Source organism: Aethalodelphis obliquidens, unplaced genomic scaffold (genome assembly GCF_003676395.1).
Source record: "Aethalodelphis obliquidens isolate GAN/ISIS:26980383/991018 unplaced genomic scaffold, ASM367639v1 scaffold32, whole genome shotgun sequence".
Lineage (NCBI taxonomy): Eukaryota > Metazoa > Chordata > Mammalia > Artiodactyla > Delphinidae > Aethalodelphis > Aethalodelphis obliquidens.
Window position 1 is genome coordinate 13,824,584 of NW_020837976.1, and position 25,099 is coordinate 13,849,682.

The 25,099-nt window shown below is 41.5% G+C and overlaps 1 protein-coding gene across 15 annotated transcripts in view; it reads left to right on the plus strand.

The window, feature by feature from the left end:
• Positions 1-25,099, plus strand: part of MOCOS (molybdenum cofactor sulfurase) — a 58,341-nt gene that overhangs the window by 32,396 nt on the left and 846 nt on the right. For 11 of the 15 annotated variants that reach the window (XM_027127754.1, XM_027127767.1, XM_027127757.1 and 8 more), the window contains 6 exons: positions 6,172-6,250; positions 8,828-8,952; positions 13,522-13,627; positions 16,777-16,929; positions 17,043-17,181; positions 22,036-22,140. In XM_027127754.1, coding sequence (XP_026983555.1) covers positions 6,172-6,250; positions 8,828-8,952; positions 13,522-13,627; positions 16,777-16,929; positions 17,043-17,181; positions 22,036-22,140 — 707 coding nt within the window. Of the gene's footprint in view, positions 1-6,171; positions 6,251-8,827; positions 8,953-13,521; positions 13,628-16,742; positions 16,930-17,042; positions 17,182-22,035; positions 22,141-25,099 lie in introns of those variants that run through there. The other 4 variants (XM_027127760.1, XM_027127761.1, XR_003437284.1 and 1 more) reach the window with 3 other exon arrangements.

The window sequence follows — 25,099 nt, forward strand, 5'->3', positions numbered from 1 at the left end:
GGACATGTTTTCAATTCTGTTGGATATATACCTAGGAATGGAATTGCTGGGTCATATGGTAACTCTGTGTTTAGCATTTCCAAAGTGACTCCATCACCATTTTACATTCCCACCAGCAACATATGAAGTTTCCAGTTTCTCCACATCTTCCCCAACACTTGTTATTTTCTGTTTTTTTTTTTTTTTTTTTTGCGTTACATGGGCCTCTCACCGTTGGGGACTCTCCCACTGCGGAGCACAGGCTCTGGACGCACAGGCTCAGCAGCCATGGCCCACAGGCCCAACTGCTCCGCGGCACATGGGATCTTCCCAGACCGGGCAGGAACCCATGTCCTCTGCATCGGCAGGCGGACTCTCAAGCACTGCGCCACCAGGGAAGCCCTGTTGTTGTTTTTTTTAATAGCCATCCTAATGGGTGTGTAGCAGTACCTCACATGGTTTTGATTTGCATTTCCCTAATGACTAATGATATTGACCATCTTTTTATGTGTTTATTGTCCATGTGTGTATCTTCTTCAGAAAAATATCTATTTAAATTCTTTGCTTACTTATTTTTAATTTATTGAGTTGTAAGAATTCTTTATATATTTGAATATAAGTCACTTTTTAGATCAGATTTGCAAATATTTTCTCCCATTGTGTAGACTTCCTTTTCATTTTCTTTATGACTCCATTTTACATTTAATCTGCCTATATCATATTTAAAGTGAGTTTCTTGTATCCAGCATACAGTTGGCTCATGCTTTTTGTCCATTCTGACATTCTCTATTATTTTCATTGGGATTTTGATTGCAAAATTACATATTTTGTAATCATATTTTGATTGTAATATTATAAATTAATTTCAGGAGAATTTATATCATATAATATTGAGTCCTCTATATATAAATAGTATCTCTCTCCATGAAGATTTCTTTACTCCAAAATTTTAATAGTAATTTATTAAAATAATTTTAATACTATTTTCCAGAAAATTTTTGCACACTTTTCGTTATATAATTGTTTATTTGAGTATTTTGAGCACTATCTTTTTTTTCTATTAAATATTTTAACTGGTTATTTTTGTAGTATAGAAACACTGTTGTAGTATAGAAACACTGTTGACTTTTGTATATCAGTGTTTTACCCAGTACTTTTTCTGAATTCCTGTTAGTTTTATTAGTTGGTCTGAAGATTTTCAGATGATAGGCATATCATCTTCTAATAATGACGGTTTCATATCTTCCTTTTCAATTTTTATTCACTCCCTCTTTTTTCTTCTTTTCTTATTGCATGGAGCAGTGATGGGAAATATCCTTTTTTATTACTGACTTGAATAAAATTCTTCTAAAATTTCAAAAATAAGAGTTGTATTTACTGTACATTTTTAATAGATTCGTTTTACCAGGCTAAAGTAGTTTTTTTAAATTTAGCCAAAAGTTTTATCATGACTAATAGTTCTCACTAAATGCTCTTTCTGCATCTGTTGGTTATATTTTTTCCCTATAGTCTATTAGTGTGATATCTTAACATTAGTCGATTGTCTAGTACTGAACTATCCTTGCAACCTTGGAGAAAAGAAAAAAACTATTTGGCAATGATTTTTTGATACATTGATGGATTTAGTTTGCTAATATTTTATTGGTATTTTTGTACCTATTCTTATTAGTGAGATTGAGAAGTTATCTTCTTTAAAAAAATTTTTTTTATTGAAGTATAGTTGATTTACAATGTTGTTAGTTTCTGGTATAAGCAAAATGATTCAGTTATAAATATATATATAGTATATATGTATAGTATATATATGTATATACATTTTCAGATTCTTTTCCATTATAGTTTATTACAAGATACTGAATATAGTTTCCTATGCTATGCAGTAGGACCTTGTTGTTTATGTATTTTATATATAATTGTTTGTATCTGCTAATCTCAAACTCCTAATTTATCCCCCCCTTTAACCATAACTTTGTTTTCTATGTCTGTGAGTCTGTTTCTCTTTTGTAAATAAGTTCATTTGTATCATTATTTAGATTCCACACATAAGTGATATTGTATGGTATTTGTCTTTCTCTGTCTGACTTACTTCACTTAGTATGATAATCTCTAGGTCCATCCATGTTGCTACAAATAGCATTATATCATTCTTTTTTAGGGCTGAGTAATATTCCATTGCATATATATACCACATCTTCTTTATCCACTCATCTCTTGATGAACATTTAGATTGCTTCCATGTCTTGGCTATTGTAAATAGTGCTGCAGTGAATGTTGGAGTGCATGTATCTTTTTGAATTATTGTTTTTTCTGGATATATTCCTAAGAGTGGGATTGCTGGATCATATGGTAATTCTATTTTTAGTTTTTTAAGGAACCTCCATAGTGGCTGCACCAGTTTATATTCCCATCAACAGTGGAGGAGGTTTCCCTTTCCTCCACACCCTCTCCAGCATTTGTTATTTATATATATTTTTAGTGATAGCCATTCTGACTGGTGTGAGGTGGTACCTCTTTGTAGTTTTGAGTTGCAATTCTCTAATAATTAATTGCCGTTGAGCATCTTTTCATGCACCTATTGTTGATCTGTGTGTCTTCTCTAGAGAAATGTCTATTTAGGTCTTCTGCCCATTTTTTGACTGAGTCGTTTGCTTTTTTGTTATTGAGCTATATGAGCTGTTTGTATATTTTGGAAATTAAGCCCTGTTGGTCACATCATTTGCAAATATTTTCTCCCAGTCTGTAGGTAGTTGTTTCATTTTGTTTATGGTTTCCTTTGCTGTGCAAAAGCTTGTAAGTTTGATGAGGTCCCATTTGTTTATTTTTGCTTTTATTTCTATTGCCTTGGGAGACTGACTTATGAAAACATTGGTATGATTTATGTCAGAGAATGTTTTGCCTATGTTCTCTTCTAGGAGTTTTATGGTGTCATGTCTTATGCTTAAGTCTTTAAGCCATTTTGAGTTTATTTTTGTGTATGGTGTGAGGGTGTGTTCTAACATCATTGATTTATATGTGGCTGTCCAGCTTTCCCAACACCACTTGCTGAAGAGACTGTTCTTCTCCATTGTATATTCTTGCCTCCTTTGTTGAAGTTTAATTGACCGTAAGTGTGTAGGTTTATTTCTGGGCTGTTTATTCTGTTCCATTGATCCATATGTCTGTTTTTATGTCAATGCCGTGCTGTTTTGATTACTGTAGCTTTGTAGTATTGTCTGAAGTCTGGGAGGGTTATGTCTCCAGCTTTGTTCTTTTATTTAAAAATTAATTAATTAATTAATTAATTTATTTATTTATTTATGGCTGTGTTGAGTCTTTGTTGCTGTGCACGGGCTTTTCTCTAGTCGTAGCAAGCAGAGGCTACTCTTTGTTGCAGTGTGTGGACCTCTCATTGCTGTGGCTTCTCTTATTGTGGATCACAGGCTCTAGGTGTGCGGGCTTCAGTAGTTGTGACAAGTGGGCTCAGGAATTGTGACTCGCAGGCTCCAGAGTGCAGGTTCAGCAGCTGTGGCACATGGGCTCAGTTGCTCTGTGGCATGTGGCATCTTCCCGGACCAAGGATCAAACCCATGTCCCCTGCATTGGCAACGGGATTCCTAACCACTGCATCACAAGGGAAGTCCCTCCAGCTTTGTTCTTTTTCCTCAGGATTTCTTTGGCAATTCTGGGTCTTTTGTGGTTCCATATAAATTTTAGGATTATTTGTTTTAGTTTTGTGAAAAATGTCATGGGTAATTTGATAGGGATCGTATTACATATTTAGATTACTTTGGGTAGTATGGCCATTTTAACAATATTAATTCTTCCAATTCAAGAGCATGGGATATCTTTCCATTTCTTTGAATTGAGATGTTACCCCCTTCTATTATACTTTTCTTGTTTACGTTTGTATACCCAGGATATTAACATACAAAAAGAGTTGAATGGGTTACTCTTCTTTCTATTCTCTGAAGCGTAAAAATGTATGTCATGACTAAATAGGATTTATCCCAGAATATAAGGAATAAGAGAGGGTGAAAACAAATACCCGAATATCTTCCACTCCAAATCAGCAGCACTTTGTGAGGTGGTGTGGTATATCAGATGTTCTGCTCACTTGTAGGGACTTCCAGCACTGTGGGTGGAGGAAGGGCATCCTTTTCAGGACACGTATGGTAGGACAAACTTTTGGCCCTAAATAATAAACATTAAAACAAGGCATTATAATTGTTTTATGTAAATGACTTGTCACTCCAAAAGATTTCAGGTATCTTGAGTCCAGAGGTTGGAATCTTTTATTTCTCTGTATCTCCGAGCTGTACAAGCACAGGGCTTAGTATATCCGGAATGAACTCAATCCCCATGAACTTTGTTGGGGGCAGCCCTTGAGCTCAATCCATATGGGGACCCCAGATTAGGTTGCCTGTTTAGCAAGAGGCCTGCGATGACCTTTATAAGCCAGCTGAGGGCCATATTTATGATTATATATGTTTTGTGCAGAGTCTTGGGTAAGGGTAGAAAGAGGCTGAGTGCAGGCCTCCTGCTGGCAGCCCAGGGGTGCATTTCCACTGTGCATTTGTACACGTGCTGTCCCCCTGCTGTGGTTACTTCCTCATAACCAATGTTCCAGGACTCATTTTACTGTTCTCCCCTGTGGGTGCACACCTGGTGCAATCCCATCCTTCCATGAACAGCCTTTTTTTTTTTTTTTTTTTTTTGCGGTACGTGGGCCTCTCACTGCTTTGGCCTCTCCCGCCGTGGAGCACAGTCTCCAGATGCACAGGCCCAGCGGCCACGGCTCACGGGCCCAGCCGCTCCGCGGCATGTGGGATCTTCCCGGACCGGGGCACGAACCCGCGTCCCCTGCATCGGCAGGCAGACCCCCAACCACTGCGCCACCAGGGAAGCCCCATGAACAGCCTTTTGACACAGCAGCATCTCTAATCACTCAGCACAGCACTCTCCAAACTTCTGGAGCTTTCTGGATGAGGCCTCTTCTGGCCTTCCCCACACAGGGACAGGAGTGTGGAACTGGTCATGCTTGTGTAAGACATGGACAAGCAGGGGACAGAGCTGATGAAATACCTCTTACGCATATTGTTACTTCTCTGTCTTTGTTGTGGTGAAAGGCTTGTCGTGCTTGGCATGGGTCTGGGTAACAGTCATGATCTGACGCTCGTGAGTAGGAATGGATGTACCCGTTGCTGTGCTGTGTGTGATGAAGCAGGACCAGCATGAGCAGGGATACAGGTGTGCTTGCTGTGTGCTTGCTGGGGGCAGGTTGGGTCATGCCGGTGAGCAGTGTGACTGGCGGCAATGCTGAGAGGGTGCAGGGCACAGGTGGGCCACACAGGAGGAGTCCACAGAGTAGGAGCCGCCACAAATTCCGCTCAGGTGTCTTGGCTTCATGCAGTTCCCTATATTTTTAATGACTCACGAAGGATGAGAAGGAGTGCAGAGTGGCAGAGGCCCTCAGCCGTTCCAGCCTTTAGCAAAGGTCTTTCACCCATCAGTAGCCATGGATCAGTTTCCTCTAGTTTCTTCCACATATTTTATTCTAAATCTATTGAAAGAATGAATACCACTTTAGCTGAGTACTGGGTATATGAGCATTTATTATTCTTCAGACCACTATGTATATATGTTAAACACTCCTTTGTATGTACGATGTATGTAACAATTTTTTAGAAAAGAATGGCTTCCCAACCCCACTGACATAATAACAGTTTTTTGGGTTTTTTTTTTCTTGGTGATAATGATGATTGATGCAGGAATCCAATTTGATGCTGATTCCTAGGGGCTACTGAGAATTGACACTATACTGACATCCTTACAGAGTGAGCCTTCATGTCTGCCTGCCTATTTCTAGAGGATCTAAGGTAGCCTAGTGAGCAATGATGTCAGGATGTGGAGTCATGCAGAGGTAGAGAAAGCATTCAGAGGAATTTGTAGTGTTCCAGGGACTGTGGATGTGAGGGCCCCAGTGCAGAGCCTTCCATGACAAAGCTGCTCGATGCACACGCTGTTGGTGGTACCGATAATGAGGAAGAGAATCTCTGTGTTGTAAAGAGATTTCCAAGACTCAGCCACTTACTTGATTCAACCAATTTCCAGGGTCATTAAAATTCTTGTATATTTCAGGACAATGGACTTTTTTTTGGACATACTTGTTTTTTTTCCATGATGATAAATTTGTCTCTAACCTTTATTCAATAGGGATGGAGCCTATAGCGGTGTCGCTTGAGGAGAACAGCAAACCGGCTCAGATTTGCCAAAGCAAGGTCTGTGCGGACAGGTGAGGCTGCAGCAGGTGACATTTGCAGGTCTAGCTGCAGGGCGGCTCAGAGTGGGGAAGAGAGCAATGCCCTGTGCCATCGGTCCTCGGCTGCATCCTCTGTCCAGTCTGCTGCCGCTTCCCCCTCGCACACTCCACTCCAACCACACTGGCTCCTAGCTCTTCTTCACATCTACTAAGCATGCTTCCTCCTTAGGACTTTGCACTTGCTGCTCCCTCTGCCTGGAATGCTCTTTCCCTGTTTATACCCCCGCAGGGTTCACTTCCTCACCTCATCGGGTCTCTGCTGAAAAACCTCCTTCTCAGAGGGCCCATCTGACCTCCCCTAGGAGCCAGCCCCTCCCTCTCCACTTGCTCTGCTGAATTCTTCTCCTTCTCATTAATCTTTTCCCCAACATATACCTTCAGTCCCTCCTGCTAGAATGCCAACCCCGAGAGAGCAGGACTGTCTGTGTTGCTTCCTGTAGACCCTGGAACAGTGTGGTGTGGAGGGAGGTGAGGTGAGGCAGGGGACAGTTTGGAGGAGGCATGGTGGAGCTCAGAGGGGTGGCCGCAGGGGAGTGGTGAGTCAAGGGACCCAATTCACAGCTTGAAAAAATTGGCTGGTGGGTGTAGAAAAGTTGGAAGACGGTAAGGTGCAAGTGGGAAGGCCAGCTGAGCATCTGTGTTAGTAACACAGGTGAGATGAGATGGAGGCTTGGATCAGGGTCAGAGAGAAAATCAGGTGGGCATCAGATATAATATATTCTGGAGGTAGAATAACCTGAACTCGCCGATGAATTGGATGTGGAAGCTGAGGGGAGTGTCAAGATGTCCCTCAGGTTGTAGAACTTTCAAGTGATAGTTCAACAATTATATTCCATATAGTTGTGGATTATTACCTAATCTGAGTTATTGATGGTAAATCATCTGCTGAATTCTAGGAAACATAGAAAATGAGGTTGAGTGTTATAGGATTTCATTTTATTTCTTGATCGTAAATATTTACAAATCAATTTATTGAATACATCAAATTTCTGCATCCCTTTTAACCTAAATCTAATTTCAACCTGAAAACATGTGGAATACAAATTTTCTGATTGTGGACCCCTATCTGATGGGTTCCCAGCGCATCTAATACCCCAACTAGTTTACCCCCCAAATACTAAAATGGTTAACCCTTAACAGTTCAGTAGGGATTTATATATAGTAGAAGTCTTTTAAAATGCTAATTGCCTATTAGTTAACACAATAAAGTAGTTGGTGGGTATGTTTGTGCTCAGTAGTTGGTGATATGCATAGTACTGAGTCAGAGTACATTTCCTTCTGCACTGCAAACAAGTAAGTCATGAGATGATATGTCAAATACTCAAGCTACATCCAAATTGGACTCAAGTTGTTAGTGCCCCAGGTCACGCTGGGATGATGAAGGGCTACATGCTCAGGAAAGGTGGGAAGGTGATAGCGTGAAGATTGTGCTCTATACAATTGAGCATCATGGGCCCTGGCCCATCCTGGAGCCCAAGGGGTGAGCACACTCTGCATCCTCTTGTTAGTTCTTGTGCAGATTTAAACACTCATCATAGCACATTTTCAAATAGGGCAATGAATTTGGGGTAAACATTTCTGCATGTCACTATAGCAAATCTTCTCATAGAGAGAAATATAGCTATCTAGGGGTACCTGCAATTATTTATCAGGCTCTTCCCTGGTTGTAGATTTCATTTAGCTGCATCTGAGAGGAATGGCATTTTCTGGTTAATAAAGCTTTTCGATAGCTAGAGGTCAGGCTTCTTATACTCAGAACCACAAGTGCTCAATATGATGAAAAATGGACTTAGGTGCGTCTCTCAAAGCACCAGAGAGAATGTCTACAAAGCAAGGTTTCATTCTTCCCTTTCCTTTCTAGATCCTAAAGGCAGCTATTTTTCCCAGTAAAAATTAAGGATAAGTTTTCAATAATATCTATCTTGTAATCCCAATGTAAGTTATTAGCAATTTCGCATGATTAGTTCTGGAGATGTGTAGATTATAATTTTTAAAAAATTTAAAATTCTATTTAAAAATTCTAGAAGTTTGAAGAGTTTTAAAAAACCAGATCAAAAAATGTACTTATATCAGTGACTTATGGCCATAGTGTTCTTTTCAGAAACCAAACACATCAGTCCCTACAGCATGGCCGTGACAGAAGATATTCCAGTCAGGCCTCTAGTAAAAAAACCAGGACACGGGTCTGGGTTCCAGAGCTTCTTAAAGCAAAATAATGCTCTGGAAGCTCTTAAATTCCAAGCTTTGTGGTTCTCAGTGGCTGTAAGTAATATAAACAAAGTCTTTCAAGAGAAGTTTCTAAAGCTTTTAATTTGATCTGAAAGCTTTGCATAAGCTCCAGATCCCAGGCCTTCCCGTGCCTTGGGAATCTCATTGCGACTTCCTAAGCACACTTGTCACTGTAGATTTCTGTCTTGTTGGGGGCTTCATGTTTTTATATTATATTATATTAATTATATAATATTATATTACGTAACTTTTTGCTATTTCAGTTATTTAAAGGAATACTACATAACATCTTTCCTTTTTTTTTTTTTTTTTTTCTGCCAGGGTAAATACTTATGACTGTGGAGAAAAAATTTCAAGCTGGTTGTCAACGTTTTTTGGCCGTCCATATCATTTGATCAGACAAAGTTCAGACTTTCAAAGAAATGCAAGGAAGAAACGAGGCAAAGGTATCACATTTCGGATTGCTTCTTAGGGGACAGGCACTTGGGTTTAACCCTTGCAGACACGAAAATCAGCCCACAAAATGGATTGACAGGGCAACGTGCTCCTGAACAGAAAGTAGGGGGGGTCAGCCTCTGGCAGAAAGGTGCTGTGGTGTCCCCCAGGTCAGAAGGACCCATGTGTGGTCTCCAGGATGAGCCCGAGGAGGCCGAGGAGGGCTTGCAGCCTCTGCTCAAGCTCTCTGCCTCAGTCCTGCATGTTTAGAAGCACAATTAAGTTTTGTTAAAGAAAAACATTGGTAGCTTGCTGTATACTAAGAAAATCTGGACTTCTAGTCTTGGTCCTGACACCAAGTAGTTGTTGAGACCTTGGCAAATCCTTGAACCCATTGGTGTTGAAATTCTGTAGAACTCGACGGCAGAACATTGTGACGGCATGTCATCTACTTAGATTTAAGGGTTTTGACAGTTTTTCCCGCCATAAGCTGTTGTGAGCATAAAATGAGACAGCAGAGAAGAAAGTACTTTGAGCTAACAGTACCATATAGGAAGAGAGAGTTTTCAGGTGTCTGCTCAAATGTCACCTTCTCGGGGGAGCCTTGCCTGGCTGCCCTCCTTAGAACCAGGGCCCCTACCTGAACCTCCAGCTCATTCCCTGTTTTATTTTTCTCTGTGGCACTTTTCACATCCTATAGGCCATGCATCTGACTCAGTTATCCTGTTTATGTTCTGTCTTCCGTCTGTTAGATCATAAGCTCTGTGAGGGAGGGATTTTTCTCTGCTTTGTTCAGGGCTTAGAACAGACCTGGCACATAGTAGTTGCTCAGTAAATACCAGATGAATAAATGAATGGACTGGAGAGTTGCCACATTACTGGTTTGTGCAGGAATGACCTGGCTTAGTCACTAGCTCCCTGGGAGACTGGCTTGTAAATCTACACCTGGAGTGAGTCATGGAGGGCTTCAGGGAAGAGGTGAGTTTGGAGCTGCGTCTTAACAGGAGAGTAGAAGTGTTCCAGGCAGAGAAAGGCAAGAAGATTACTGAGGAGCAGCATGGCAGAGCTTGGCATTTCATGGGTTCGGAGAAGGGTTTAGGAGGGTCAGACATGGGTAGGGGAGTGATGGGGCAGAGCTAGAGAGAAGAGATGAATGTGCTGCTGAGGAGTAAGTAAGCACTGTCTTCAGGTTGAAGAACTGAAGAATTCTACCCTGGGGAGTTTCATGATGCAGCTTGCGTTAGAACGACACCCCTGGTGAGGTGTGGAGGCTGCAAGGGAGAGGGAAATGAAGGAAGCAAAGAGGCCAGGCAGGAGGCGGCAGTGACTGTCCTAGTGGGAGATGGGGCCTGGGTAGGCAAAGGTGGGAGCAGAATGAATCTGTTGGCTGCTCGATACAGGATCAGAAGTGTCAGCTTGTGAATATTATACTTCAAGGATGCCATTTATGGTGGAGAGGTCTCTGATGGTCTAGGTCTAGGCCTTTGAACATTTTTGTGTTGGTACACCTTAGAAGAAATTTTTTAAACCTACACTACCTCTTTACGTTGTCATCTAAATTAAAAAAAAAAAAAAAGTTGCAAAGGATGTGATTTCCAGCATATTGCAAATATACAGGCTTACTTTGGAGATACTGAGAGTTCGGTTCCAGACCACTACAATAAAGCAAGTCACAAAAATTTTTTGGTTTCCCAGTGCATATATAAGTTATGTTTACACTCTATTGTAATCTATTAAGTATGTAGTAGCATTATGTCTAAAAATCAGTGTGCATAACTTAATTAGAAATACTTTCTTGCTAAAAAACTCTAACCATTATCTGAGCCTTCAGCAAGTCATAGTAACATCAAAGATCGCTGATCACAGATCACTGTAACAAATGTAATAATGAAAAAGTTTGAAATATTGTGAGAACTACCAAAATGCAACACAGAGATATGAAGTGAGCAAATGCAGTTGGAACAATGGTGCAATGGACTTGCTCGATGCAGTGTTGCCACAAACATTCAATTTGTAAAAAACTTAATACCTGTGAAGTACTTGCGAGGCATGATAAAGTGACATGCAATAAAACAATGTACGCCTGTAGTCATTTAAAATTAAAACTTGTACATTGCCCTTTTAAATATAAACCAGTGGAGTCTCAATACCATAGTGATTTGAGTCTTATGAGTATTAACTTAAAAATATGTGTATAAACAAACTGTTTTTTAAGGTACAGAAATTTTCTTTCTTTCATTTTCTTTCTTCAACTTGTATTTCCATTCCACTTTCTTGAAGGAATTTTATCTTAGTGTTATATATTTTATGCTTGAAACTCTTTCCTTGATCACCCTATCATATTTATCTGAAACTAAAATTATATATAAATTGAAATGTATAAAATTTCTTAAAGTTTCCTGTGATTGTAGAGTCTCAGTGTTAGGAAATTTTTCCTAGGTTGAGTTCTTATCATAGTGTTTAATAGTACACAGTTGATCAAAGCAACAAAAGTATATTATAAATTTCAAAAAATAGTTATTAAACATAAAGAGAAAAAAATAGTGGAAAATGAATCTCTTAATGAGATGGCTGGCCACCTGTGATTAATTCCCATGTCCATGGATGACTGTCACCAATCATCAGAATAGCTGGTGTTCAGCACTGGTTCTCTTCTGAAGAATCTTATTTAAGTCAGTAAACAGCTGGGGATGAAGGTGTTTGGTTAACGCGCTGTCACTCAAACCTTTCTTCTGAGGCACAGGGATCTAACATCAAGATGACTTTAATCATCTGTCACTTGACAACTTAATTAGTTCCGGCAGTTTTGTGGTTAGCAAAGAAATGGAACCCATCTGACCTACAGGAGGATCAGTCACCCAAGCTTGAGAGACTTTTATTTTCTCAGCACAGACCCCAGGGTTTTGAACTGGTCTTTTGTTTTCCACCCTGGAGATTTTTAGCCCCCAGGGCCAATGCGCCATAGGAGAGGTGCGGCCTTTGCCCTGTGAAGGGTGAGAAGGGCCTTTTGTGGAGGGGCCTGGGATTGCACCTCACTGCTCCGGCAGAGCCATTTTAGCAAAGAAGACATGGAAATAGAGAATCTGTAAGCGATTCTCTTGGAAGTGTCCATTCTCGGGTACTCTGGGGTCCACAGGCCTAGTTCAGAGACAGCTCACTAGGTTTTGGCCCGGCCAGCCTTTATCATCAACATCTTGTATAAAGACAGCTATGGCCCAAAAAGTGGGAGCTGGAAGCTGGGTGATGGGCTGCAGTAGTTCTGGAGGCCCTTGATATTTTCTTCCACTCTTTTTTTTTTTCTTTTCAGTAGTTTTAAAACTTGTATTATTTGTTTCTAAAGTCAATATTACACACTTGCCCAAGGGCAGAACCCAGCTTCTCCCTGCCTAGATTCACTGACCAGATTCAGAAGATCTCACTGGGCCTGTGACCCTCATCAAGGCCCTTCTTCTTGCTTGGGGAAGGGCCCCCCCTACCCCCGCCACTTCCCCACCTCTGCCCTGCAGCCCCATCTCTCCTCCTCTAAGTGTTGCCTCCAAGTTTCCTTTGCTGGAAGAATTTAACTTCAGCATTTTATTATTTTTTTCCAGATTATCAACAGCATATTCTAGGAGCTTATGTTCTTTCTGTTTTTGAGAAGTTTGAGCCATGCTTAGAACATTTTTTATTTCCAGGGCACCATTTTCTTCCCTTTAGAAACAGTCCCTAATATTTAAAAATGCAAGTCTTCCATTCAAGTACTAATCAGGCCAGGAATTCTACTCAATATTCTGTAATAACCTATATGGGAAAAGAATCTGAAAAAGAATGAATATATGTATACGTATAGCTGAATCACTTTGCTTACACCTGAAACTAATACAACATTGTAAATCAACTACACTCTATTATAAGATAAAAATTAAATTTAAAAAATGCAAGTCAATGGAAGCATGATTCATTTGCATTCCAAGAAAGCAACTCTTCTTTTCTATTTTATCTTAATTTTTAAATTTAGGTATAATTGACATACAACATTATATTAGTTTCAGGCATACAACATAATAATTTGACATTTGTATATATTGCAAAATGATCATCACGATAAATCCAGTTAATATCCATCATCACACAGTTACAAATTTTTTTCTTATGATGAGAACTTTCAAATATGCAATACAGTATTATTAACTGAAGTCACCACACTAGACATTACATCCCCAGGACTTATTTATTTTATAAGTGGAAGTTCGTACCTTTTAACCTTCACCCATTTTGCCAAACCCCGCCCCCCCCCCCCCCCACCTCTGGCAACCACCAATCTGTTCTCTGGATCTATGAGCTTGTTTTGTTTTGTTTTAGATTCCGTATCTAAGTGAGATTATACAGTATATGTCTTTCTCTGTCTGACTTTTCACTTAGCATAATACCCTCAAGGTCCATCCATGTTGTCGTTAAATGGCGAAATTTCATTTTTTTATGGCTGAATAATATTCCACTGTGTATGTGTACCACATTTCCTTAACCATTTATCCATCAGTGGACACTTAGGTTGTTTCCCTCTCCAACAACTCTTCCTTTAAATACTCCATCACTTTTAGATCAATCTGCTTGTACAACAGCCACCCTCTCTCTGGTGAATGAGGCACAGTATCTGCTGATAAACAGATCCAGTGTTTTGGAACTTCAGCAGCAATTAAGCACCAGGTAAGATCCCTGTACTATTTGCTATTTACCTTGGGAATAGCAGACAGGTGTAACTACTTGCGCCTGGGAGTGAGCTGGTCACCTCCCTAGGGAGAAAAGGTCTGCGAATCATGAGTCCAGACCCTTCATTGAGAAACTGAGGCCCAGAGAAGTCACAAAACTTTTTAGGCCAGTTTCCCTTAATCTTTTAGAGGGTTCTCTTTTATCTTCCAATGTCCTTCTTGAGGCCCTCAGGATGCTTGGCGGAGAATCCCAACCCTCATGTTTAATCATTTCAATTCTTAAACATTTAGTTGAATGTAATCGCCAGCAATTGGACCCACTTTTTTTTTTTTTTTTTTTTTCCTGTACGCGGGCCTCTCACTGTCGTGGCCTCTCCCGTTGCGGAGCACAGGCTCCGGATGCGCAGGCCCAGCGGCCATGGCTCACAGGCCCAGCCGCTCCGCGACACGCGGGATCCTCCCGGACCGGGGCACGAACCCGTGTCCCCTGCATCAGCAGGCGGACTCTCAACCACTGCGCCACCAGGGAAGCCCCCTGGACCCACTTTTGTTGCCCACTCTCCCACTGTCCCCTGGCCCCTAGGAGCCTTGCATTACTTCCACAGTCATTTTGAGTGAAAAGAAGAGTGGTTATGAAAGCTTTTAAAGTTGTAATTGTAGATACTATTTGTTTGTATCATCAGACAGAACTAGCACCCTTGCCTGCTCACTCCCACCCAGGGATCTCCCAAGGGTCCTGGAAAAGTCAGCTCTAGAAAGGGTCTTGGTTGGTTCAAGCCCCCTCATTGTCCTTCAGAGGAAATTGAAGTCCCAAGGTAATCAGACAATCGGGGCAAAAAAGAAAAATCACCCAGCTCTTACATAAGAGTTGGGACCGGCAGATCATTCATGGTCCACACCTGTCAACACCATGAGCTGGGGCTCCTGTGACGCTCACGTGCCCTGTGGTCCTGGGCACATGTGTGCACATGCACAAACATGTACACATATAGTTTAATAAAAGCCACAAAAATGGACTGTTTGTAGTAATTCCTGTTTATAGTCATTGGCAAAAACACACAACAGTGTTCCCTTGCCGAGGTCCAGGCTGCCCTCTTTAGGAGCTGAAGTGTGATGCCTGGTCCCTGGGCGTTCACTGAGTTTTCCCGGTACTGAGTGACCCCCTTCCTCAGGTACCCTGGGCCCTGGATGGAGCAGGTCTGCAGTTTTCTGGGATTCTTGGTGTGGAAAGAGAGGAGGTGGGGACAGGCTTGCTGCAGCCCTGGTTCCTGCAGTCCTGGTTTAGTGCAGAGCTGACAAGCAGGAGGTAGGAAGGCCAGGTGGTCAAAGGTAGGAGAAAGAGGCTGTGGTTAGTACACAGCGTCCCTGGTTCTGTTTTCAAATTTGCTGGATGATATTGTCTCCTTGCGGGCCATGGTAGCTTTTGGACATAAAACTTTCCCTATTAAAAAGCACAAAGGGAGTTTTGTTTGTTTGTTTGTTTATAACCTGGAGGGTAAATCCAGAATCAAAGGATTTTAGGACTGGAAAGTGCTAACCCTCTCATTTCCCACAAGGGCCCTGCAGTCCTCATCGATTGTGGGTGTTGCACATAGTTACTGGCAAAGCTGGACTTGGGTATCCTGGTCCCTGGCTTTTCACATGCCAGGGGCTTTGAGATACAGACATGGGACCCCTTACTCTCCCCCAGCGTCTTTCAGTTCTGTCTCCAGGGCAAATTCCAGTCATGCTCAAGGATTTCCCTCCCTCCAAACTTCAAAAATTTTTATTAAAGTACAACAAAGTGCAAAAATCATAAGTACATAGTTTAGTGAATGTTTACAGAGGTATATACCCATGTAACCACCATCCAGATCAAGTAGAGAACATTTCTAGAACCATAGACCCCTTCCTCATGTCCCTTCTTGGCCAGCCCCACTGAAGGTTGCCACTATTATGCCTTCTTTCACCCTAGACAGTTTCACCTTTTCTTAAACTCAATTTAATGGGATCATACAGTGTGTTCCTCTGTTGAAGTTTGCAGATGCTTTTTCAGTGTTTTTTTACCTTAGGGGAAGGCGTGCATGGAGGTGCAGGGAGCTGTTTAATGGTAACTTGTGCTAATAAACAAAAATTTTAAACAAGAATTACAAAAATAGCATATGCTTAGTTAAAATTGCAAATGGGATGGAAGCTAGGAAATAAAATTTTTAATCGAGATACAATTGACATGCAACATTATATTAGTTTCAGGTGTACAACATGATTCTATATTTGTATATACTGAGAAATGATCACAGTAAGTCTAGTAAACATCTGTCATCACACATAGCTGGAAATTTTTTTTTAAAGATTGTTTATTTCTTTTTCTTTTTTAAATAAATTTATTTATTTAGTTAGTTTTGCCTGTGTTGAGTCCTCATTGCTATGCGTAGGCTTTCTCTAGTTGTAGAGAGCGGGGGCTACTCTGTTATGGTGCTCAGGCTTCTCATTGCAGTGGCTTGTCTTTGTTGTGGAGCACGGGCTCTAGTCACGCGTGCTTCAGTAGTTGTGGCACGTGGGCTCAGTAGTTGTGACTTGCGGGCTCTAGAGTGCAGACTCAGTAGTTGTGGTGCATGGGCTTAGTTGCTTCAGGGCATGTGGGATCTTCCCGGACCAGGGATTCCCCCACGCTGGCAGGTGGATTCTTAACCACTGCACCACCAGGGAAGTCCTGCAAAATTTTTTTCTTTTTATGAGTACTTAAGATTTATTCTCTTAGCGCCTTTTAAATATGCAATACAGTCTTTTTTTAGACAATACAGTATTATTAACTATAGTTGCCATGCTATACATTACATCCCCATGACTTGTTTATTTTATAACTGGAAGTTTGTACCTTTTGACCCCTTTCACCCATTTTGCCCACCCTTCTCCCCACCCCTGGCAACCACCAATCGGTTCTCTATAGGAAATAAATATTAAAACCTCCCATGTATACTCTATGTTGCTTTATGATGTTCTAATATCCAAAAAGAGTGTGAGCTTTTGATACTTTTTAGGTCCTTGATAATTAAGCCTGTTGACAGTCTTTAAATGCCTTGTCCTGACTGTAGAATTGGTATTTTCTCATAAGTTTATCCACTCGATCCCAGTTCACTTGGTTTCCAAAGTTCTTCATCTCTTCAGCAAAGATCTGCTCACCCATTGCACTGCCTCTTGTGGGCTTCTCCATGGAGATGGGACCATATTCCAGGGAGATCACGGAAGTCTGTCCAACAGATGTGAGTCTCTTGGCCTTGCACTCATGATAAAGGCTTGTTCTGATCATCGAAGCCTCAGGCCAGAGTACAATTGATGAACTCAGGCATCGAGTGGTAGAAATATTGAATTATTACAATAGTGCAGTTGTCCACCCTTCCCCACCTTTTCTCTTTTGGCTATGTCTTAAACAGTGATGAGAATGGAAAGGAAGAATTATTCCCAGTGAACAATCTCATCTCACGTTTCCGTGCCAATATTATTACCAGTGGAACAAGGGCTTTTGAAGAAGAGAAATGGGATGAAATTTCAGTTGGTTCCTTGCATTTCCAGGTAAGTTCCCAGGAGTTCTATTATCCTTCCTCAAGCGTTGCCAATGGGGATTGACCTCAGTCCTAGGCCGGGATGGTAGCAGGTAGCAGGGAATCCCATGCCCCATCACGTGCCCCACCCCCACCAGGCGTTGACTCTTACCCACAAAATCTCAGCAGAAGGGTATGTGACACCTGCATCCTGGGGTGCCCCTTGGAATGATCCATCCCTCCTTCCTCCGGGGAGGGCAGCAGTTTCACGTGGGGAAGAGAGAACGTACAGGTGATGAAGGTACAGACTTTGTCGCCGTGTCTAGGCTTCAACTCTGTTTCTTGGAATGCTTGTGTCTATGAGAACATCCTCCTCCTGAAACCTGCTGGATTTTCTCACTGTCTGGAGCTTGTGGAGGAGGACCCAGATGCCTCATGGTCCTTCAGTGCCCATGGTGGCTGTACCTTCTCCCCATGCTCTCTCGCTTCTGGCCTCATTGGCAGCTGGGGAGCAGCTTGCAGTTAGAGGCGAAGTCTCCAGGATGCCCTCCCTCCCCAGGCTTTGGGCTCCCCAAACCTGAGGTCTTCAGCTAACATCTACATTCCTCCTTAGGGTGGATAAGGCCCCCGAGACCTGACCCCCCGGCCTCTCCCATCTCCCCGAGCTCATCACCCCTCCCCTTCTGCCTGCCCTGCAGACCTTCTCTCCATTCCCTAAACAAGCCAAGCTTCCTGCCTTAGCACCTTAGCCCTGCTGTCCATTCCACATGGAGCACTTTTCCTCCAGCTCCTACAGGGTCTGAGCTCAGATGTTACCTCCTTGGAAATGCTGTTCCTGACCCACCACAAGGTCACAGTCTGCACAGTGTCTCATTTCTTCAGAGCTTATGAGGGTGGGGACCAAGTCTGTTTAGTCCCTGCTGTTCCTCTGGGGTCTAGGACAGTCCTTACCCAGAGTAAGTGCTCCAAACTGCTGATGGAATGAATGGGCAGGAAAGCTATGGAATAGCTGGGGACAGAAGGATGGGTCATCTGCACAGGATGTCCCCAGTTCTTCAGTGGGGAATGAAATTATCTTAATAATAGTAATTAGCCAGTTGTATAAACTGATTGTAATAGGGCTACTGCACTCAAATGGAACATCACTCTAACTTCCAGGAAAGCAGTAAACAATAATTTAACCCTTAATGAAGGATTTCAGAGGTCTGGTGTTTGGGGTAGGGATAAACTGCGTGGCACCAATAGAAGAAAAAGATGTCCGAAAGATCTTTGTTACCCATTTAACTCTCCAAGCTTCCTCTTATCCTGGAAGCTGCTCCCCCTTGAAAGAATTATCTCTTTTCTCTTCCACAGACCTCTCTGGCACCAGCCTTCTGTCATTCCACTCAATCCTCCATCCTGGCTGACTCTTCTTCATTTTCTGTTGCTGTGTCCCTGCCATGCTATAAAAGCACCTGCTCTCAGGGTACATGCCCAGTAATGGATTGCTGGGTCATATGGTAATTCTATTTTTAGTTTTTTAAGGAACCTCCGTACTGTTCTCCATAGTGGCTGTACCAATTTGCATTCCCACCAACAGTGCAAGAGGGTTCCCTTTTCTCCACACCCTGTCCAACACTTACTGTTTCTAGATTTTTTGATGATGGCCATTCTGACCGGTGTGAGGATATCTCATTGTAGTTTTGATTTGCATTTCTCTAATGATTAATGATGTTGAGCATTCTTTCATGTGTTTGTTGGCAATCTGTATACCTTCTTTGGAGAAATGTCTATTTAGGTCTTCTGCCCATTTTTGGATTGGGTTGTTCAAAAAGAGTCATGTACCAAAATGTTCATTGCAGCTCTATTTATAATGGCCAGGACATGAAAGCAACCTAAGTGTCCATTAACAGATGAATGGATAAAGAAGATGTGGCACATATATACAATGGAATATTACTCAGCCATAAAAATAAATGAAATTGAGTTATTTGTAGTGAGGTGGATGGACATAGAGTCTGTCATACAGAGTGAAGTAAGTCAGAAAGAGAAAAACAAATACCGTATGCTAACACATATATATGGAATCTAAGAAAAAAAAAAAAAAGGTCATGAAGAACCTAGAGGTAAGACGGGAATAAAGACACAGACCTACTAGAGCATGGACTTGAGGACACGGGGAGGGGGAAGGGTAAGCTGTGACAAAGTGAGAGAGTGGCATGGACATATATACACTACCAAACGTAAAATAGATAGGTAGTGGGAAGCAGCCGCATAGCACAGGGAGATCAGCTTGGTGCTTTGTGACCACCTAGAGGGGTGGGATAGGGAGGGAGACGCAAGAGGGAAGAGATATGGGAACATACGTATATGTATAACTGATTCACTTTGTTATAAAGCAGAAACTAACACACCACTGTAAAGCAATTATACTCCAATAAAGATGTTAAAAAAGAAAAAAAAAGGGCTTCCCTGGTGGCGCAGTGGTTGAGAGTCGCCCTGCCGATTCAGGGGACACGGGTTCGTGCCCTGGTCCGGGAAGATCCCACATGCCGCGGAGTGGCTGGGCCCGTGAGCCATGGCCGCTGAGCCTGCGCGTCCGGAGCCTGTGCTCCGCAACGGGAGAGACCACAGCAGTGAGAGGCCCGCGTACCGCAAAAAAAAAAAAAAGCACCTGCTTTTACACATCCTGCCTGGTACAGAGTAGGCACTAGGTATATGATAGATAGATAGAGAGAGGGAGAAATAAAGGAAGAAAAGAAGGAAAAGAGAAAGCACTACAACTAGACTAGGACCACTGTCAGAAATTTACCTTGTAACAAGTAAGTTGTAAGGTACCTGGGTACATGAATACAAGAAGGACTCTAAAAACACCTTTCTGAAATGCTTTGCTTTCTTTAGGTCATGATACTTGATAAACATCAATTAATGAAAGTTAAAATATGCATGCCCTTTGACCCAATAATTTCACTCATAGAAATCTATTCCATAAAAAATACTGTTACAAATATGCAAAGATATTTTACAAAATTACTCATTGCAATACTTTATAAATATGAAAAATTGGAGAACATCCTAAATATCCATAAAAGGGAAGGTTTTTTGTTTTTTTTTTTTTTGCGGTACGCGGGCCTCTCACTGTTGTGGCCTCTCCCGCCGCGGAGCACAGGCTCCGGACGCGCAGACCCAGCGGCCATGGCCCACGGGCCCAGCCGCTCCGCGGCATGTGGGATCTTCCCTGACTGGGGCACGAACCCGTGTCCCCTGCATCGGCAGGCGGACTCCCAACCACTGCGCCACCAGGGAAGCCCAAAAGGGAAGTTTTTAAAAATTAATTTTTATTGAAGTGTAGTTGATTTACAATATTATGTTAGTTTCTACTGTACAGCAAAATGAATCAGCTATACATACACATATATCCCCTCTTTTTTGGATTTCCTTCTCATTTAGGTCACCACAGTGCATTAAGTAGAGTTCCCTGTGCCGTATAGTATGTTCTCATTAGTTATCTATTTTATACATAGTATCAATAATGTATATATGTCAATCCCAAACTCCCAATTCCTCCCACCCACCCCCCTTCCCCCTTGGTATCCATATGTTTGTTTTCTACATCTGTGTCTCCATAAAAATGGAGTTGATTAAAAAAAGTGCACTACATCTATACAGTGTTGTCCTGTGCAGGCATTAAAAAGTATAAGCTATAGTTAATAATGTGCCTTTCAAAAAGTAAATGCTAAATTAGGAATCTGGGATTAGCAGATACATGCTAATATATATAAAATAAACAACAAGGACTTAACTGTATAGCACAGGGAACTATACTTGATATCTTGCAATAACCTGTAATGGAAAAGAATCTGAAAAAAGAATATATTTATATTATCTATTTATATTCTTATTATATTATATATGATTATTATATAAAATAAATATTATATATATATTTATGTAATTTATATTTTTTTCAGATCACTGTGCTGTGTACCTGAGACATTGTAAATCAACTATACTTCAATTAAAAATTTTTTTTAAGTAAATGCTTAAGAGATGTTTGTTGGTGATAATACTCAGTGCTGAAGTAGTTGCAATGTGGAAAGATCTAACACATCTCTTTTGGAAAGCAATTTTTCACTGGATATCATCAAGTCATAAAAGGTTTATACTTGTTGACTTTATAATCTCCTTTTGGGAGATTTAGCCTAAAGAAAAATTCAAACAGGAAAGAGAGTTATGTGAATTAGGGCCTTTATTGCAAAATTATTGATTACAGCAAAGCATTAGAAATTATGCACATGGCTTCAAAGGAGAAGAGCTAAGCGCATCAACCCATGGGAATGCCAGGCCATGGTGAAAACTGCAAAATCTGGGGATGAGGTAGCTGTCTGTGAACGGACACCGAACAATTTCTGTTATGTATTGTGGAGTAATTAAAAAAGAGAAAGAAAGCCAGCAGCTCTCAGCTCTCAGTGAGTGTGTTTCACAGGGGCGCGTGTGATTGTGTGAGCTACTTGCTGCAGTCTCGCAGTCTCGAGCGATCTGTGGCCACGAGAGCAGCGCAGGGTGTGTGGCTGTTCATCTTCTCCCAGTATGCCCTCAATCAGTTCTTTTCTTCCCTGGAGGAAGCCCAACATTCCCTGATAACCACCTGTGAGTCACAATCACTCTTCGTTTTCTTCAAAGCCCTGATGCAGTAGCCTTTAAGCTGATAAACGAATGTGGGTGATTCCCTAGCGGGCATTGGGAAGAGGCGGCACTTCCTGGCTCCGTGCAGTTTGAGTATTTCTCTGTGAGTCTGAAATTGGCTGTTTACAAAGATTCTTCCTGGACCCAGATTCCTCCCTGCAGAGTGTGACAGTCTGGTCACTTTCATGGCAACGCTGTCTTTTCCCTTCTCACCTCCCAGGTTTTGGGACCTTGTCACAGATGCCAGATGATTTGCATCGATCAGCAAACTGGGCAGAGAAACCAAAATGTTTTCCAAAAGCTTTCTGAGAGGCGAGAGAGAAAGGTAAGCATGATTGCTAAAAATGACACCCCATTTTAAGTTCCTGATGCATTGTCTACACCAGAACTAATCCTTAATAGTGCTGAGTAATTTTCAGAAGTCGGAAAACGTTGTAAGGCTGATGGGCTACCATCAAGATGCAGACCTTATCCGCGACACTGTCTTAGTTTTCCTTTCCATTCATTTCCTCACTATTTTTATGACATGTATTTTTGATGCTTTCAAATCTTGTTGAAGAGATATGGAGTATAGATAAGAAATAATTTAAAAAAAAAAGTGGGGGGGACTTTCCTGGTAGTCCAGTGCTTAAGACTCTGTGCTTGCACTGCAGGGGGCACGTGTTCCACCCCTGGTCTGCGAACTAAGATACCACGTGCTGTACGGTGCAGACAAGGGAAAAAAAAAAAAGAGAGAAATAGTAAATAAGTAAAGTAATTCTATTGTCTCAATCATTATTTTCTTCACCACAGAAATCTCATGAAGAATAAAAATGCCTTATGGTGAATAGGGTAGCTGCATAGAAAATAAATTCCACTATACTAAGCTTGTAAGTCATCTTCTTGAGGGCTAAAATGACTAAGTGTTGTTGTGGATCCCAGATTATAAAAGCTGAACTTCTAAGAGATTGATTCATTAGGAACATCCATTTATTTCCGGGCTTGCACTTTCTGTCAGGACTTTTGGTTTGCAAAGAATTCCAGGAAGCCAAATAAGCAATCAGGCTGCACCGAACAATTCTTGAAAATTAACAGAAATAATGCAAGCATTTCATCTATTCCCAGTAATAAACTGGCAAGTTAACTCACGGTAAAATGTTCTGCATCGTTTCCTGTGTTTCTCCAAAACCAGAGCTTTGTTTCACAGTATTTGATTGACAAAACTCCTTACGGATATGGATAGGTATGGTCTGCAGAGCTGTTGCGCTTGAGTATTATACCAACAAGTCTGTTTGCTCAGCTGTGGCAGGCCGTGCCAGCTGGGGGCGTGGGGACCTGGAGCCTGCCCCATGCAGGTTGCCAGGAGAGAGGATGTGTGCGCACAATACTATGGTACATGGAAGTGGTATTTCTCAGCATCACAATAATTCTTGTGCATAAATCTTTTTATTTTTTAAATTTGGAATAATTTTAGATCTACAGAAAAATTGCAAAGATAGTACAGAGAGTTCCTGTGTACTCTTCACCTATATGTACACAAATATTAAGGAATTAATTTATCCCCAGTCCCTAGCTTGGGGCCTGGAACGTAGTGGTGGCCAACTGATGTTATCACAGATCTGGGAGCACAGCACATACTCCAAAGTGTTGTTACTGGCTCACTTGCATTGATGGCAAACGTTTTTTGTTTTTGTTTTAATTTAACTTTATTTTATATTGGTGTAGAGTTGACTTACAATGTTGTGTTTGTTTGAGGTGGACAGCAACTTGATTCAGTTATACATATCCATATATCTATTCTTTTTCTGGTTCTTTCTCCATTTAGGTTATTTCAGAGTGCAAAGTAGAGTTCCCTGGCTGTAGAGCAGGTCCTTGTTGATGATCTGTTTTATATATATATTAGTGTGTATATGTTAATGCCAACCTCCTAATTTATCCCTCCGCCCCCCCCCGCTTCCCCCCCCCAACCATAAGTTTCTTTTCTAAGTCTGTGAGTCTGTTTCTGTTTTGTCAAGTAGTTCATTTGTATCCATTTTTAGATTCCATCTATAAGTGATATCCTATGATATTTGTCTTTCCCTGTCTGACTTAGTTCAGTTAGTATGATCATCTATAGGTCCGTCAGTGTTGCTGCAGATGGCGTTATCTCATTCCTTTTTATGGCTGAGTAATACTCCATTGCCTATATGGACCACATCTCCTTTATCCATTCATGTGTTGATGGACATTTTGGTTGCTTCCATGTCTTGGCTATTGCAAATAGAGCTGCAATGAACCTTGGGGTGCATATGTCCTTTCAAATCATGGCTTTCCCTGGATATACGCCCAGGAGTGGGACCGCTGGACCATACTGGTAGCTCTATTTTTAGTTTTTTAAGGAACCTCTATACTGTTCTCCACGGTGGCTATTATCAATTTCCACTCTCACCAACAGCATAGGAGGGTTCCCTTTCTCCATGCCCTCTCCAGCTCTCACTGTTTGTAGGGTTTTATTTTAAAATTAATTTTTATTGGAGTATAGTTGCTTTACAATATTGTGTTAGTTTCTACTGTACAGCAAAATGAATCAGCTATACATATACACATATCCCCTCTTTTTTGGATTTCCTTCGCATTTAGGTCACCACGGTGCATTAAGTAGAGTTCCCTGTGCTATATCGTATGTCCTCATTAGCTCTCTATTTTATACATAGTATCAATAGTATATATGTGTCAATCCCAATCTCCCAATTCCTCCCACCCCACCCCCTTCCCCGCTTGGTATCTATACATTTGTTTTCTACGTCTATGTCTCTCTCTCTGCTTTGCAAAAAGGATAATTTATACCAGCAGTCCCCAACCTTTTTGGCACCAGGGACCGGTTTCGTGGAAGGCAGTTTTTCCATGGATGGGGATGGGAGACACCGGGATGGTTCAGGCAGTAATGTGAGCGGGAGCGATGGGGAGCGATGGGGAGCGGCAGATGAAACTTTGCTCGCTCACCCGCTGCTCACCTCCTGCTGTGTGGCCCTGTTCCTAACAGACCGTGGACTGCTACTGGTCCGCGGCCCAGGGGTGGTGGACCCCTGGTCTATACCATTTTTCTAGATTCCACATATATGTGTTAATATATGATATTTGTTTTTCTCTCTCTGATGATGGCAAACCTTGAGTAGACTTACACAACTCTTCATTTTTGACCTCCCATCCTTATTCTGGAGAATTTGGAGAATTTAATTTACGTCACGCATTCTTATAGAAAATGCTGAGTTTTGCCCGTATTTTCACAAAATGGGTTTTTTTTTTTTTTTTTTTTTTTTTTTTTT